The sequence below is a fragment of the Phocoena phocoena genome, chromosome 2 (genome assembly GCF_963924675.1).
Source record: "Phocoena phocoena chromosome 2, mPhoPho1.1, whole genome shotgun sequence".
In the NCBI taxonomy this organism is placed as follows: Eukaryota; Metazoa; Chordata; class Mammalia; order Artiodactyla; family Phocoenidae; genus Phocoena; species Phocoena phocoena.
Window position 1 is genome coordinate 14,144,457 of NC_089220.1, and position 18,288 is coordinate 14,162,744.

Here is an 18,288-nt window from a genome sequence, read left to right on the forward strand (position 1 = left end):
GACCGCCTGGAGGGGTGGGATGGGGAGGGTGGGAGGGAGGGAGACGCAAGAGGGAAGAGATATGGGAACATATGTATATGTATAACTGATTCACTGTGTTGTAAAGCAGAAACTAACACACCATTGTAAAGCAATTCTACTCTAATAAAGATGTTAAAAAAAAAAGATCCTGCAAGCTGTACCTTGTCCTCAGGGCTGCCACATGGGGGAAGGAAGTGCTGCGGGAATAGATGCTGTCTTTTGTTTTTTTGTTTTGGGGAACAGCTGCATCTTTGAAACATCCGAAGTACAACGTTTCTTTCTGTTGTCTTAAAAGATTGATAACAATGCCTTATAGATGCACTTATAAGTACTCATTATGTACTTATAAGGACATAACTTATCAGAAATGTAAATCACATCCTCCCTGTGGTGTGTGGACCCCACAGGCCGTGGAGACCTTACCCCAGAAGTTGAGTGTAATTTAAGGCTGTGTTTATGTTGCCAAACAAATCCAGTGTAGATGACTCCAGCGGAAGGATGTTGGAGTTTAGCTTTTTCTCACCCATTTTAGAACGTGTCCATCAAACCAAAGCCCTTTCTCTCCTAATTCCCATTGAGAATTTCTTTAAAGTAGCACATGATTTTAAGAATCTCCTTCCTGCCGGGTGAATTCAGAGACGTGGGGTCCCACCTGGAGGGGAGAGGATGTAAAAAACATTGGGACAAACATGTACAAGTTGCCCCAGTTTGTGGGATTCTGTTTATCTTGGTACAGCCCTTTCTGTGGATTGTTGGAACCCTCTGAATGCTAAAGATTTGAAAACACTTCCAGGAGGCTGGATTTTCTCATGGAAGCAGCATGATTTGGTGGAAAGATGGGGGCAGCTCAGAAGACTGTGGCTGGCTCTGCTTCCTGCTGGTTAGGATCTAGGGAAGCCCCTATCTTTTCGGAGCCTGTTTTTCTTGGCTATAAACAACCTGAATCTTCTCAGATTCCTTCATCGAGTTGTTTAGGGCCACCTGAGATATTTGATTGCCCTTCGAAATTTGCTTTACAAACAGAAAGGTGATGTTTTGTCTGCAGAGGGTCACGTGCCAGCAATGCAAATATGAAGTCATCGTAATAACAATAGTAACTTGACTGTTTTTCATCTGACAGGAACGGTTAAAGAAAATGTGTGTGTGAATGAGTGTGTATCAGAAAGCATTTGTATGCACACTCCCACTTAAGGATGTACATCACTTCGTACAGTAGACCATCCCCAAATTATTCGTGATTTGACTCGGAAATGTGTGATAGGTTTTCTTGCATCTGGTTACCTACCTACTAATGTTGGTCACAGGACTCTTACTTTGGTGGTGACACGCACGGGTTCCTGAGTCAAACTGAGGCAAGTTAGTTAACTTGTTTGAACCTTAACTTCCTTATCGGTAGGGCCATCCCACTACCCACCTTCTAGGTTTGTTGGGCGAATTGAACGAAATAATGCACATGAAATGCTAGGTTGGTGCCTGGCACACGGTCAGTTCTTGGTCAGCGTTCATGGTCATTGCCGTTACTACCGCCGCTACTCACGTGTGTGTAGCTTGAGTTCCGAGTTGGACTGACATTTAGGCCAAGTGACTCTGCAAGATCCCGAGTGAGTTAAAATTTCTTGTGTATAAAATTTCCATGGATAATCAAGGGCTGGCTGTTTTGGGAAACCTTAATTAATCATTGTGGCATGGTCTGAGTGCGGTTGGTAGGAATCCCCGGGTATCCCTGGGCAACGCACCTAGCGTCCCTGTTTCTCCCCTCCCCCGTGGGGGGGGATCAGATGCCGGCCGCAGGCGTCCTTCCCGAGATGCAGTTCAGGACTGAGGAAACGGTGGTCAGAGAGGACTTTTACACCGTGAGATGAAATGCGCTCTGTAGTAAGCCAGAGATACCCACCCCCGCCCAGGCGTTGTAATCAGGTAACTCAGAACCCTTGGCAGACTTTCTCTCAAGGTCCTGTGCTTGGCTATCAGGTCGCCTTGTGTAATTGTCAGTTATTAGGTACCCTCATGAGCTTCTGGTTGACTCTCTAGAGGGCTGTTCTCTGTGTTCTGCCCCTCAGGTTGCAGTGAGTTCTCAGGTGAGCGGAGAAGCATCCAGACGCAGGTGTGCTGTCCCAGGTTGCCTCTGTGGCCCTGTACGAATCTTCTAGGTCACTGTGCTTGTGGCACAGGTGAATCCCTATAGTGCCCAGTGCTCAGTTTTGACACTGGCCTTTCCGGGTGACACATATCACATTATCACCAAAATCAGCAGTTTGTGGGAGAGACATGCAGATACTGCGGTATCTGCCCTTTTGCGGGACCTCCCAGGAACACAATTTGTGAGGATGATCTGATGATGAGGTTAAGGTTGTAATTTGCTTTTTAAATACAGTTGACCCTTGAACAACAGGGGTTTGAACTGCTCGGGTCTACTTTTGTGCAGGCTTTTTTCAGTAGATATATTGGAAAACAGTTTGGACATTTGTGACCATTTGAAAAAACTTGCAGGCGAACTGTGTAGCCTAGGGATATCGAAAAAAATTAAGGAACATACAAAACACGTGTTAATTGTGTATGTTATTGGTAAGGCTTCTGGTCAACAGTAGGCTCTTAGTAGTTGAGTTCTGGGGGAGTCAAGAGTTATACCAAGATTTTTGACTGTGCATGGGGGCCTGGGGGTCCGTGCCCCCCAAACCCTGCATTGTTCAAGGGTCAGTCGTACTCAGAAATGGGCCTCAGGGAGACTCAGTGTGAGGCCAAGAGAGGACGTTTAGACACCAGGAAGCTCAGGCCTCACCAAGGTTTTCATGTGGTTCCTAGGGTCCAGGTCAGCGAGTCTTTTTGGGGGACTCTGTTCACTTATATGTTTCTTCATCATTAATCGCAGGATCAGATCATCCTCTGACTGTATCTCCCCTCCCCTCTCTGCCTAGCGCTCTGTCAGGCATGTGTTCCTTTGGCGTCCTGGACCAGCCACCTCTTACCTGCAATTGTCCTGGGCACCCTCTCCCTGTCCCGCAACAAATTCGGCCACTCCCTCTGCTCCCAGGGCCCCGTGGATTCTGTCTGACTAGCACCCACAGTAATATCAAAGGAATCTTACAGGGTCATTTGATCATTATTGCTTCCCCCACCTGGGTCAGGGATGGTCTCAGATTTATCCTCGTAGCGGACGCTACAACATCAGGGGCCCAGGCTGTGCTCAGATACCATTTGTTGAAAGTGTCTCCTTTGCTGTTGGGGTGCTTGTGCTAGAATTTAGAGGCACTGTAAGGGTAATTTCTCCTTCAAAGCGGGCCGAGTTGCTTATAGCAAAATACTGTGGCGCGAAGCTGGATTCCCAGCCTAGGAACTGCCAGCCAACACCCCATGGGGACGGACCATCAGGGAGAGTGGGTGACTCGTTGGTCCCATGGCCAGTGGTCTACTCTTTAAAAAACCAACCAACCAACCAAACCAACCAAACTACCAACCCAGCGTGCGTGTTCTACTGAGAGGGTCTTTATGATTATTTAAAAAAAATAAAAGGCCGTAATCGTTAAGCTCCAGCCTGGTAGACACACAGCCTGTAACTGTAACTCTTACCTGGCCGGGCACATTTAACAACTCTTAGTTATGGAAATAAGGTGATCAAATTATATGTGCCAATTAGATAAGATCATATTGGAACATTTAAAAATAGATGAGTAACTATGGACAACCAGAAGATAAAGTGGCACTGGTGGGCCAGTTGTAATCCAACCACGGGTGTCTCTGTCAGACCCACGTGGGCCTTTGTCAACCTCCATAAAACGTTATTGCGGTAATTCTCATTTGCCGCGTTTGAATCACTTTTTTAAAAGTAGAGGTACCAGAAGGAGTGTGAGTTCGGTACAGAGCTGGAGCTGGCTGTCATCTTCTCACCTCTCCATAGTGTCTTTATAAAAATCCTTTCCTGGGTCTTGAACTTTTAAAATAACTGAGTTCTTATTTCTATCAGTGTACTGAATGGTGAGTTTTACCTCCTCTCCTATCCACTAGCTTTAAGTCAGTTTGCTTTTTAAATTGGGGAAAGAAAAGGCCTGAAAAAGGCAAGTTAATATATGTCTTTTATTCTCCCATGTAGCCTCTTTGAAATTTGCTTATGCAGTTTTAACTTTAAGGTTGTAGGTGTGATGCAAACAACTGTTATTTATAAATTTAAAAACGGAATATATCCACATTCCAAACAACTTTATCACGTATCACGTATTATCACGTAATATCTCTTTTCCATTCCTCCTTCTGCTTTTGGAGAACAAACAAACAAAAAAACTATGTGGAAAGCAAGGTGGGACATTTAAAACACTGCAAACAGTTTGGGAAATCCAACTGTCTGATGTGATTTCTTTTTTAAAATATCTGGTGTAGTCCTGTTTTATATATTTATATATAACCTGTTTTATATCAGTGACAAATAAAACCTTGTAAATTTGCTCATCTTTGTTTCTGTAATAAAGTTATTAGCAGTTAAGTGGTCATGTAGAATTTATTTATCCGTATATCCTCTGTGTATGTGTATGCGAGAGAGAGAGGGAGGGAGGACTGTTTGATGCCACAATATCTCGATTTCATTTGAGTAGTAATTTCACTCTTTGAAGTGGTGTAGCACGGCTGGTATTACAAGTATATAAAACCACCAGCTTTTTATATTTCCTGTGTGTTTTGGGAGTGTATGAAGTTTTTGTAAACTTCTCTGTGTCTGTATTTCTTCTCAGCTTGCCTAAGCTAATACTGTGAGGTTTCAGAAAGGGAAGAATAGTTGACTCTTATTTGCTAAAGGGCCCCAAAGGACAGATTGGTGAAACTAATTGGGAGAATCCCAAGATTTAGTTGGATGAAAGCAGTGATTTTAAAGATGCCAGTTCTTGGGATTCCCTGGTGGCGCAGTGGTTGAGAGTCCGCCTGCCGATGCAGGGGACACGGGCTCGTGCCCCGGTCCGGGAGGATCCCACATGCCGCGGAGCGGCTGGGCCCGTGAGCCATGGCCGCTGAGCCTGCGCGTCCGGAGCCTGTGCTCCGCAACAGTGAGAGGCCCGCGTACCGCAGGAAAAAAAAAAAAAAAAAAAAAGCCAATTCTTTGACTTGCTGACTTGGAGTATCAGAGTGCGTGTGTGCGTGCCTGCGTGTGTGTGTGTGTTCCCTTTTCTTTATTAGAACTTACCAGCATAGAGTTTGACAGTATGTTTAAGTAAATGTCTTTTAGGTGTTTTGGTGATCATTTTATCATTGATTGTTGTTAGTGCACTAGCTCTTGACTGCCTTTGGTAGTTGGAAAACAGTAGTCTAGAGAGTACCAAAAATAACTCATTTCGACCCAAACAAACACTTGCTAGCTTTGCCAGCCGCCATGAGCTGATGTGCTTCACAGTCTCCCCCCCTTTGGCCTCTCCTAACCCCCGGTGGAAATTAGAGTGATGAGCGGTGGAAGTCAGCAACATAGTGAGTGATAGAGGAGAGATTCCTGTAGAGCAAGAGCCATTGGTTGTAAACTCCAATCAACTGGTGTCCGTCTGCCATTCCCACCCCGACCCAGCTTCACCTGCCAGGTTTGTCCTAGAGATCAGTTTGGTTTTAGGCAGATCTTGGGGCCATTTTGGTTTTATTTAGGTGTTAATGCAAGGAAATGATTGACTTTTCCTGCACCGATTAAACACACACACAGTCTGTCCAGCTTCTCCACTAGAGGTGAAGCACTTTCCTCATGCCTAAAAAGTTCCTTCACCACCTGTGCCACCTGCATTCCCTCGTCCCCTTCTCCACGGATGCTTGGTGAAGGGAGGGACGCTTTCAGAGACAGCCGAGGCACGCTTGTAGAAAAGCCTCATTATAGAGCTCATGTGTCTGAAAGTTGTACAAGTGACATGTTCATCTTGATTTCCACCTTCTTAGCTTTTAGAATACATCTGTAAAGTAATAGCAAGATGATTGCGGGACTGGAGGAGATTTGTGTATCTGATATTCAGTAGATGCAATGTTAGTGAGTTCGAAATAGTCAGAGGCTGTGAATCTCAGGGGCTCTGTGTCCAGCTCCCGATGCCCACAAGCTGGGCTGGTCCTCCAGGTGCCGGGGCTGCCCTCCCCGCCTGCAGGGCCACTCCCCGGAATGAAGCTAGACTGAGACCCACCAGGCCAGGGTCTTGAGAGAGGGATTCCTGTCTGGACCAGGTATGTAATATCTCTTTTCCATTCCTCCTTCTGCTTTTGGAGAACAAACAAACAAAAAAACTATTTAGAAAGCAAAGTGGGACATTTAAAACACTGCAAACAGTTTGGGAAATCCAACTGTCTGATGTGATTTCTTTTTTAAAATATCTTTCTTCTGGTGTAGTTGTCTGTTTTGTTATGATGTATCTAGAAAAAAATTCTTTGTGATCAGTTTTGTTCTTTTTCCCTCTCTCCTCCTCTGTTTCATGTATTTGGCTAATTTTTCAGATCCTTTTCTTTTTTTTACTTTCTTTTTTCTTTTTTTTTTGGCTGTACCCACTTGCGGGATCTTAGTTCCCTGCCCAGGGATCGAACCCATGCCCCCTTGCATTGGAAGCGTGGATTCCTAACCACTGGACCGCGAGGGAATTCCCCAGATCCTTTTCTTAACAGTTTTAAATTTTAAAAATCCCCCTTGATGTTTTTAGATTATGAATTATAGAATTTTAGGACGAGAAGGGCCTTTAGGACTCGCTCACTTGCTAAGCATCTCGTGGTATGACGTCACTGGCACTTGTTAGAATAACTTTTCTTTGTTTTATTTGCTTTTCCCAGTTTCACCCAACTTCCCCTGTGACGTCCTTTGACAGGAAGTAGAATTAAATTAAGTGTCTTTTCCACGCTGGGTATGGTGTTAGGCGCATTTTATATGTTATCACCTTTAAGCCCAACAAGACTGGGAGAAGCCTGTTTTACCTCTAGTACGTAGGTGAAGAAACTGGCAGTCAGGGATGACAAGAGGTTTATTCCTGGTAACAGCACAGTAGGGTAGTGGTGTAGACAAGATCCACACAGGCGGGTCCCTTTGTTGCTTGGGAGCCATGTGCGGGGTTGCATTCTGGAATTCTCCCTGGGAAGTCCTGGCGTTGCCTCTTGCCCCCTCACTGGTCAGAGTCAGTGAGGAGTGTTTGCCTCTCACTGTTGACAGTCCCAGGGAGCATGAACCTCAGAAAGCCAGACTCTGTCCTGGGGCTTTGATGGGAAAGTAAGAGGAGGGATCGGGAGAACACAGTCTCCAAGGGGCTGCAGTTTCTAGCGGGGGAAGCCTGGGGTAGCGGGGTAGCTGGAGGGGGTGTGGGCATTGGGTGGGTCCATAGGAGGAGCTGGCCTGACAGAATATGTGTGTGTGTGTGTGTGTGTGTGTGTTGTGTGCTTGTGTGTGTGTATGTGCTCAGGTGCGGGGTTTCAGCACCTTTGTGCCCCGCAGGACTCATCCTTTCCCTCCTCTGCCAACCTACACTGCATTGACCAGCTTGTGCTGTCCTTTATAGTTGTGTATTGTTTGTCTTCCTCTGGAGGTTCTGCACCCTAAAAAATGGACCCTGCCTTGCGTCATGGTTACAGGTGTTGTTAAGTGGCCTGCTTCAAAATGAGGCACGTCAGCGTTATTCCCTAAGTCAGCTGTCTCCCCACCCTGTAGCAGGGCAGCGTGGAGGGTAGGGCTCTCCACTCAGGAGGTGACAGGTTTAAGGTCTGACGGGTAGGGACCTCCCTGGGGAAGTACTGGGTTGCCATAGGGTCCTGGCACCCAGGGGCCTCGATGCACAAGGAAGCGACTCAAAGCAAGGAGCATCCTCAGAGCCTCGTATCCCTCCTGGCATCACTCCAGTGCCCACGTCTCTGCTTTGTTCTGTTTTGATCCTTTCATTTCTACCTTAGTACGTCTGATATAAAATGCTTCCTTCGGACCAAGGAAAGTACCATCAGACAGTGGAAAACGAATAGCCATGTGTGATTTTTTTTTTTTTTTTAAGATGAAATTTGCATTATTTCACAATTTGGCAAGTACTCCCCCCTCACAGGGCAGGGCCTGCGTGTTTTGGAGCTTGATGTCGGGGAAAGCGGGCTATTTAATATTTTACCATCATGATCAGGAGAGCAGTGTTCGTGGAGCTTTTATTACGTGCCACGCATAGGACTATCTCATTTAATCCTTGCAACGGTCCTGTGAATCAGGTATTATTATATCGCTCCCATTTTATAGATGAGGAAGTTGAAGTTCAGAGGAGTTAAGTAACTTGCCCAAAGTGCCCAGAACAGAAAAATGGCAGTGTTGGGAAGCTAGGAAGGAGATGGGGAATTGAAGGTACATGTATACTAAGTAATCTGTAGTAACACATTCTCAAAGCATGGAGTTAGGAGCCCGTGGGATGATTTAGTCCGACCACCTAATTTATAGATGAGAAACTTGAGACCCAGAGAGGGAAAGTGAACTGGACATACACGTTGACTTTCAGAAGCAGTGGTGCTAGGGGCAGCTCAACAAATACTAATACGTGTACGCATCACTGATGGGCACACTTCCTCCAGTGAGCGTCCGTACCTCTTCCCTCCCGCATCCCTGCAGATGGGCCCCTTTCCTGCCTTGGAGCACTTGACTTAGCTCATCATTGGCATCCCCTCCCCAGTTCCACAGGACCCAGCCCAACTCTCTTAGCGCCTGAAGACTCCCCTTACCTGGTTTTAGGTTCCCAAACTACAGGAGCTTTGAGTCTGAACCCTGGGTTCAAGTGCAGAAGCTGTAGAGAGGGACCAGCCAACAGTGGCCTGTGTTCTTGTAAATAAAATACTATGGAAGCACAGCCATGTCTGTTCATTTACATCCGTGGTTGTTTTTGTTCTGCAACGGCAGAGGTGTATAGTTGCAACAGGGATCTTGTGGCCTACAAAGACTAAAAAAAATTTTTTTGTTTTTGGCTGCGTCGTGTGGCTCGTGGGATCTTAGTTCCCCGACCAGGAATTGAACCCGTGCCCCCTGCTGTGGAAGTGCCAACTCCTAACCACTGGACCACCAGAGAATTCCCAACAAAGACTAAAATAGTTACTCTGATCCCTTAAGAAAATGTTTACCAGTGCCTGCTGTAGAAGAATCAGGTAATGTTAAACCTCTAAAGCCAGACCACCGCAGATCTACCTTTCTGTGTTCGTAAGCTTTTGCTATAAAGTTTGGGGTCAGTGAGGGGACAGCAGAGGGAAGGGAGTGGCCTATGTCCAGCAAGTTCCTTCAAGTACCTTAATCAGTAGGTCTTAATACAAAGACTCAAAGGTCGTATGTTCACCTGAGCACTGGATTTCCCCCTGCCTCCCAAACTTTGAGCTAGTTACTCAAATCAAACCATTATTCTTCTCTTTTCTTTACCTGCCACTTCTAATCCATCGCCAGGTCCCATTGCTTCTCCAGATCACATCCCGAAGCTGCCCTCTCTTCTACGTCACTGCTGCCACCTGGGCACGTCGGGCCTGGGTTGTGGCATCAGCTCATCACAGATCCCGGCAGGTCCTCTTCCACTCCCAACCCTTTTATTTTTCACACAGCAGCAAGTTCCTGTCTTCCAACTCACAACTCTCTTTATTTCCTTCACAGCAGGCAGTACAGTCTGTCATAATCTTGCTTATTTATTTCTTGACTGACTTACCGTCTCCTTCCCCCTCCAGAATCCAAGCTTCAAGAGAGCAGTTGCCTTATTGTATTGTTCTGTATTCACTAATGTACCCCCATGGTGCCTGGCATACAGCGGGTACCATATGGGTGAGGGAACGGAAGAGGTTGGGTGGTGTTGGAGACATCCGTGGAAATGGCATATCAGAAGCATCAAAAGGGATTGTTTGGGATTGACGTGTACACACCGCTGCTATATTTCAGATGGATAACCAACAAGGACCTAGTGTAGGGCACAGGGAACTCTGCTCAATATTATGTAACAACCTAAATGGGAAAAGAATTTGCAAAAGAACAGATACATGTATATGTATAACTGAATCACTTTGCTGTACACCTGAAACTAACGCAGCATTGCTAATCATTATACTCCAGTACAAAATAAAGAGTTAAAAAAAAAGTGGGGGGCATTGTTTCAGAGTCACCAGAAACACGTATCCAGCTCCCTGCTCCATTTTGCCATGGGTCCTGCCTCATTAACCCCCATCCCCAAGCATGGTCCCTCCCCTGTGAATTGGGGGTCACATTGAGGGAGTCCTCCGTTACAGCTGGGAAAGGGCTTTATCCTTCAGAAGTGACGAGAAGGAAGAAAATGGAAACCATTGCTCTAGAACAGTGTTTACTACCCGTTTTGGACCTAGATCCCCAGTAAGAAGTGTATGTTACTTTGTGATCCACTGTACACCAACACGCAGGTGTACTCACACACACATTTCACAAAATATTACTTTAGTACAGATGCTTTCTGAGCTGTTCTATTTGGGTCTAGTCCGTTCCATGCAGGCAGTGCTGGTTGTGACCCATTACATTGACTGCGTGCCCCATTAATGTATCATGGGCCACATTTTGTAAGCAATGTTTTAAAATACGGTTTATCCTCAGGGACAACCTAGTGAAGAGACCCGCAGTGAAGGCCCGATGTTCGGCAGACTGACCAGTGCTACCATGCGAGTCTGCAGAGTTGCGGGAACAGGGAGAAATTCATGGGCTGCCAGGGATGCCCCTGGATCCAGACCTCTCAGGGAAAAACAAGTTATCCTTAGAAGTTAGATTTAAGATTTAATTTAGTTGCTATTCTTCTCTCTCTCTTTTTTTAAAACCCTTCTCACTAATCAGTTCTTTCTATAATATAGGTTCTCCTGGTCTTTTTTTCGTGCTATATACTGATATTTTTATTGCTAACAAGGAATTGTCTGTTATTCCCCAGGTGCTTTTTAATTAAAACAACAACAACTTGGCTTCGTCTGTATGTTTTTACTCCTCTTTCCTTTTCACATTAGTTTTCTCAAACTCTGTGTGTGTGTGCGCACACACCCGTGCACATGTAAGATCTTACTTCACCTCTCCCTTCCTTCGCAGACGTGTTTTTGTCTTAACTATATATATATTTATATATATATAAACGTATTTATAAATATGCATTTTATATATTTATAAATATAGAAAATATGTATATTTATATATTTTATAAAAATATATTACCTATATAAATATATATAAATATTTTTCAAAGATGAAAATATGTCGGTGAGTAGAAATCTTTCTTCCCTTATTGTCTTGAATCCCCTAACATTTAATGGTGCATGAGCCTCACAGTTATTATGGTTCAAAAAAAAAAATCCATATTCTTTAGATGAGATGCAGATAATTCTAAAAGCTCTGACCCTCAAACTTATTACACAACTCTAATCAAATTGCACCCTTTTCTCCCCTGTTACGGGCATTAAGTGTAATTTTTCCTGGCCGAATAAACTTGAGCATTCTCTGCTTTGCATAGTTCCATTTTAAAAGTTTTCAAGTCAACCTTCTTACTATTCTGAACTGTTACATGAAACCAACGAGAATGCTTGCAAATAAGATGCGGTGCCAGCCTCTTTCATGCTCCTTCCAAGCTCTGCCTAGAGCTCTCCACTGGAAAATCATTGGAGGGATTTGAGGGATCTCCAGTGTCCCCATAGGTGTGTCCTGAAGATGCCCTTTTGGCTTATTTTTTTCTCTCTGGAAATTCTGAGTGTGAGATACTGAAATGGGTGTTCGGTCTGTGAAAATCTATCACAGTTCCAGACCACGCTCACCGTAAAATGCAGAACTGGTCAAGGTAGGAACCGTGATGACCCCAAGCTCAGGCACGTTGCCTGCAGTGAAGATACTGTGAATGTGTGCTGACCACGTTTGGAATTAAACCTTAGCTTGGTGATCACTGTGCAAAGACCCGAGCAAAAGAAAACTTCTAGTAGGGAAGTCAGAATCGGCTTCCTGAGCAAGGGAGAAGTAACATGGAGTGAGGGGTTCATAGAAGGGTGATGGGGGGGGGTGGAAGTAAAGTGGGGCGTCTTAGAGAGTAGGAAAGCTCTCCAGAGTGCACTTGCTGAGCCGGGACCAATGGCACTCCAGCAGATTAATACTTAGTCCTCACGTGGAAGGTGTGCTTGCTGGAGGCCCCACCCACTGCCTCTGTTGGAATTTGGTGATTCTTTCATGATGGGAAAATCGGATGTGGAAAGCATGGTGCAGCAAGCTTTGCCTTCTTTCTTCTGTCCAAAAGGACCTGTTCGTAGTCCCCTCCGCCCTCCGCCATTTATCGAATGCCTGTACGTTCTCCACTGTTCTAGGTGTTTCCTGTCATGCTGGACCGCACACCTGTCTCTAAGGGGGTCTTTATTTTGCCACTGAGGAAGCCTGGACTTTCTAGGGGACCCTGATTTGCCCAAGGCCACACAGGAAACATCTGTCTGGCTTTAGAACTCCCGTTCTTACTGTAGCTCGGCCTGCCTCTTGTACCTGGATCACTTACCTTGCGATCCTCCCCGCACCCCAGTCCTGCGGGGTTTCCCCCTTTTTCTTCTGGTAAATAGTAGTGTAGTATAATAAACAAGGTGCTAAGGATTAGGAGAAACCGCCTTCTTGGCTTATTGTTATTTCCCTTCATTTGTTTGTCATATTTTTATTCCCTGTGAGATTAAACAGCCCTACCCTGAAAGCCACCTTGATGAAAACAGAAGCCCCGTGTGGTTCCCAGAACCAGGGTAATCTCATTGCAGAAACGTGTGGGTTGCACATGGGCCCTGGCCCTCCAACTAGCTAGTTGGGAGCCTTGTCTTCAAGGGGATTGGAAAGGGAGTCCCACTGGCACAGGGCTCGACAGGGAGCCTTTGATGGACTCAGGCCAGGACCCCTGCTGCCGAGCAGGTGACTGGCTTTTGTGGTTTGCTTTACGTTTTCCAGATCTGGTAGTTACTGGTCTTCCTCCACGCCTCTCAGCATCTTGGCTTTTGCTTTCTTCTAAAAAGTGTGCCCCACAGCTTTTTTCCAAAGGACAGAATGGAAGGTCCAGGGCTGATCATTGGTGGCCTGCCTGCTTTACCCGGAAAGTGTCATTAGTCCCCCTTCTGGGCTTGAAAATGTACGCGTGGAAGGAAAGACCACGTAAGGGTGTTGAGTTTTCTAAAATTGAAATGTTTCATTTCTTTAAACATCCGGGTGGTTAAACTGGGAGCTTTGGTGTTTAGCCCAGGCAGGTTGGCCTGACTGGGACTGTGTTTGGGGTCAGGCCTGCACTTGCGGGGCGGGTGGGGGGAGAAATGGGAGAGGGGGAGCAGAGGCTCTAGCCCCGGATCTTGGCTTTGAGCAGTTCCCTGTGCTGAGTGCACTGGTGGTGTTGATAGTGAAGAATTTTAAGGGGTTCTGTGAATAAGTTTGTAAGTAAACGATCCGGTAAGCTGATGACTGAAATAGAAATTTTTTAAACTTTAAAGATTTTAGGAATAATTTATTTTTAGTTCTCCTTCTAGGGGATTTTCTTGGACTTTGCCCCCTGCATAATAGTTAAATGATTTTCTTGTTTGCTTTCTAAATCTTCCTGTAGTATAATAGTTGTGAAAATTAGAGAGTCGTTGGCTGGAAGCATGGGGTGGGTGTGGGTTTATATAATTTGACTTCTTTTCTCTCCAAATCAGTAAATGTTTACAAATGACCTTATCAAGCAGCTTGGGTACATTCGGTCACTTGAAAGCGAGCAGTCGGAACACTGACTGCCCATCATATCAGCCTGCCGCCAGATCCAGCGGGCCTCAGAGGCAGATCTTGCGTTTGTTTTATAAAATGCTGTGTGCCCAGAACGAAAGCGTCCAACTGAAAGTGGGCCTCCGAGCAAGTCTCCCTCTTTCCATGGAACCAGTTTGATAAAATTTGTATTTTAAAAGTTTCTGACTTCTGAAGATTCAGGTCTGGAGCAAAATCCAGAATGGAGGATATCAAAAAATAAGTACTGGATTCTGGCTAAGGTTTACCACTGCTGCCTGAGTTCTTTTGTTTCTTTGGGAAGGTCATTACAGAATTCCATTGGAAGCTTAAATAATGTCATTCTTTTGTTAGGCAGGAAAAAACAAGTGGATTACTTTTCTGTTTTTGTAAAGTGGCACCGACGTAATATGGTTTGAAAACATAACCCTCGAATTTTTAAAGCAGAGACAGAGTTTTGAGGGTGTCTCTGCCCTCTTTTTCTCTCCACCTTTGATACCTGACAAATTTAAAACTCACTTTTTCAAGGGGATACATATGTTTTTCAAAGTTGACCCTGAAAAATCATAAGGGAACTGAGGGTTTGGGTCAGTAGGATATGAAAATTACAATATTATTGTAGCAACATCACCTGGAAATAACATATTCATTTTGTTAAACTTAATGTGTGTACACAGAAGCGCATTGCCTGGTGTTCCGTTGTCAGAGGACAATAGTACAGTAGTTAAGGCTGGCAGACAGTTAACAAAGAAGTGAGAGGCTTTTCAGAATAAGTAACTGTGATGAGAGTTATACATCTACTTACTGCACAGTAGGTACTGTCTCTATATTAATCACTTCTGTATTTTATTGTTCTTTGCAGAGTATCGGGAAGGGGTCATTGTGGTGCATAGACCCAGAGTATAGACAAAATCTAATTCAGGCTTTGAAAAAGACACCTTATCACCCACACTCGAATGTGTTCAATACACCTCCCGCCTCTCCTCAGGCATATCAAAGGTAAGCCATTCAGACTTCTTTTGTTTTGGGGTTGGTTTGTTTGTTGTCTACTGAAGTTGCATTATTTTGGCAGAGACAGGCACTGAAACTAATTTAATAGGCTGTATGATTTGAAAAATAACTGTAGATAAATGAGAAAGAAGTTAAGTATTCTTGGAGGCATATCCAATTGTTTTTTCGGCAAACCTTACCGCTTCTGCTGCTTGGGACGAATATGTCTCCTTCCAGAAGGCTTCATGGTGGGTGAAATAACGTCTTCCTGCGTAGAAACATTTACAAAGGAAAGTTGTCAGCTTTAACATCTCAGAGTGTGGCCGTTTGCAGGGATGAGAGTCCAGGAGCGCGTCGGGTAAGCGATTCCAACTTCCCGTCCTCCAAGCCAGAGTGTCTCCAGGTGTTTCACTGAAGGATGCATGAGTTGTTGCCGCTCCCCGTCTCCATGTAGACGGTGCTCCAGAGTGATCGTTTCGTTGTGGTTACTTGGTGTTTGCCTCTTCAAGGAAAACAGCAAAGAACAGTAGAGACTAGGATTGCCCCTCACATGCCCATTTGTTTTGAGACAGTGAGGTCATGGGTGCCATTTTTACAGAGATAGAGTTGGAGGGGAGGATATGCAACCTGTCACTCAAAAAAAAAAATAGGTTACTATTTTTAGTATTTTGGCTAAAAAAATAGCCCTATAAAACAGAACCAATTTTTAAAATTGATTTTCTCTTGCATAGTGTTTGGGTTTGAAATCTATCCCTCAACTCTACAAAAAAATTTTTTTTTTCTTTAACGTGTAGAGATGTTTCTATTGTTACCAGTCAGTTAAGAGAATGATCCTTGGACTACAAGTTTACGTCAGTGAGGAAAGGCGTGAATTCATAGATGTCGGTAGTTTCACAGTCTGTGTCATTGCAGATTCTTTCCCTAGTCTGGTGTTTGTTCTGCAGAAGGGAGCACAAAGTGATCCTCTGAAACAGCATTAATGAAGTTCTTGTACATCTCAGTTGAGAAGCATTCCATCACAGGGCTTAGACAATCAGTCTTCAGCAAGAGACGGGGAGGAACAGCTGGGCTCTCTGAGAAGACTGCTGTATGTCTGCCTTCGCTAGGCGATTAGCGTGATGGTAGCCATAGCAACTGCAGCATCTCCATAGTAACACGTAGCTGAGACAGGTGCAGTTGCATCACAAGGCGGTTTGTTGCCTGGCAAAAGGACAGGCCATTAGCACTTAGATATGGGCTGTTGCCTTAGAAACAAATAACCCTACATAGCAACTACAGTTGGCTTGAAAGATTTGGGGGCAAAAAAGGTTGTAGCAGCTTTTGTCTATGTTCATAAAAATCAGTGGAAGCATACTTTATTGGAAATGACAACTTGAGGTCATATAGCTGTAGGAGATAAAATGGGATTTTCCAAAGCAGCCCAGCCAGCATTGTAGAAATGTCCAGAAGGGCAGAGCCATATGCTTGGTTTTCTCCTTGTGGCCGTAACCACTCCTGAAATGGGAGAAAACTGGGTTTGGAGTGGAGACTTACTGATGTGCAGGGTTGATGGGGGAGGGGATGACCCTCATTATTGGAATAATTCCCAGATCCTCATGTTCCTTTGTCATTCTGCTCCCCTCACCCTCCACACCCCACAGAAAACCCTTCACTTTCCTCCCAGTTTGTACCTCGGAAGTATTTCGTATCCTTTTGCTTCTAAGAAGTTAAGAACATAAGTGTTATTCACTGGGTCACATCACTGGTTCATTTAGGCCAGTATTTTGTTGCCAAACGCGACCCCAAGGGAAACACAGTAATTATTTAATAATTTGAAGGATTAGAGTAGAGCTCTAGAGGTTGCAAGAGGAATGCATACTCAGGCGAGAGACTTTATGAGCTGGCCTAGGCCTAATGGCTTCATTTGATTTTTTAATATAGGAATAAAAATGCAGATGAACTGGAACTTTTGTAATGAAAATAATTTCCAAACGAAAGCTTCAGATCCCAGTATGTCACATCCAGTTCCTCTTCTCCCAGTTGACTGAGGGGAAAAAAAAAGTTTCTGCCTCTACGCATGCGGGAGCTTAGATTTCACCTCCATAAAGATTACTGGATGTGGAGTGAGAAGACAGAGCAGATTTCAGCCTGCCTCTTCCATGTCTTAACTCTAAGAACGAGTCACTTTCTCTTTCCCGGGGACTATAGTTCCTTCGTCTGAAAGCTTAGTATCCTGTAGTGTGTAAAATTGTACTAAGGGTCCTAAATGCTGGATGACTGTATAATAATTCGTATAGCTGACAGTGATGTAGTCGGTTCCGTTCTAAGCCATCGGGCCACTTGTGGACGTGCCTTAGGGAAGGTGGAAGTGGGACAAAGCGAGTCATTAAACAGGGACCACAAATGATGACCTGACACGATCTGGCTGGGTCCTCTGTGATGCAGGGAATCACCTATCTGGCCCGCAGGATTGCTGTGAGGGGCACCTGGGAAGCGCTTGGATTTCACAGAGCTGGTACTTAGCATGCGGAAGATGGTGATTATACTAGATGGGTGGTTGTTGCTGGTCCTTGCAGGTGTGCTTGGCAAGTAGTGCTCTGAACCAAGCTGCAGGTGGCTGGAAACTGCAGGGAAAATGAAGCATCTGAAAACACTGACCCCGAAACCTTTTTCACGTCCAGATATGGTGCTCAGTACTGCCACACGGAGATTGTGCCTCTGTTTTCCAGTATACCCTTTCGAATATTTGTTACAAGCATCACTGTGATCTCCGTCTTCATGTTCACTGGGTGCTGCACTTTGTCCTTCCTGTGGCCGTGTCCAAATTTCCCTTTTTTAGAAGGACATCGGTTATACTGGATTAGGGGACTACCCTATTCAGTATGATCTAATCTTTTTTCTTTCTGTGGTACGCGGGCCTCTCACTGTTGTGGCCTCTCCCGTCGCGGAGCACAGGCTCCGGACGCGCAGGTTCAGCGGCCATGGCTCACGGGACCAGCCGCTCCGCGGCATGTGGGATCGTCCCGGACCGGGGCAGGAACCCGCGTCCCCTGCATCGGCAGGCGGACTCTCAACCACTGCGCCACGTGGGAAGCCCAGTATGATCTAATCTTAACTAATTACATCTCCAATGACTCTATTCCCAAATAACGTCACATTCTGAGGTACTGGTAACCAGGACTTTAATGTGAATTTTTTTTTGTATGTTGGAGGGGGAACACAAAATTCATCCCATCACAGCCCTTATCTTAAGTAAGGCATTTCACTAATAAAAATATGGAGAAGCAGAAAGTAAGGAAGTGTTCAGAAAACAAGGATGTAAAAAGCCTACCAGAGCCAACCTGAACTTGCTCCCAGTGGCCAAAGCTGGGACAATATGAACAACAAAGAACTAACATAGCATTGGGATGTAACTCCAAATACAAAATACATGTCTGTGAATCCACACTGATATAAATAAATGCTCAAATAAATAAATGAGAGTAGAGACAAATTTCCCATACGGAAGAATTCTAAATAATTTATGTAGATATTCATCCATTCAAGGAGTGGGAGTTTAACTCCCCACCCCTTGAGTGGCTGCTCTTAATGACTTACTTCCAAAGAGCAGAGTGTGGAAAGGGGGTGGAAAA

At 45.0% G+C, this 18,288-nt stretch overlaps 1 protein-coding gene across 2 annotated transcripts in view; it reads left to right on the forward strand.

The window, feature by feature from the left end:
* Positions 1-18,288, forward strand: part of FOXN3 (forkhead box N3) — a 296,834-nt gene that overhangs the window by 100,228 nt on the left and 178,318 nt on the right. For both annotated transcript variants that reach the window (XM_065872029.1, XM_065872030.1), the window contains exon 3: positions 14,550-14,686. In XM_065872029.1, the coding sequence (XP_065728101.1) occupies positions 14,550-14,686 (137 nt within the window). The remainder of the gene's footprint in view (positions 1-14,549; positions 14,687-18,288) is intronic.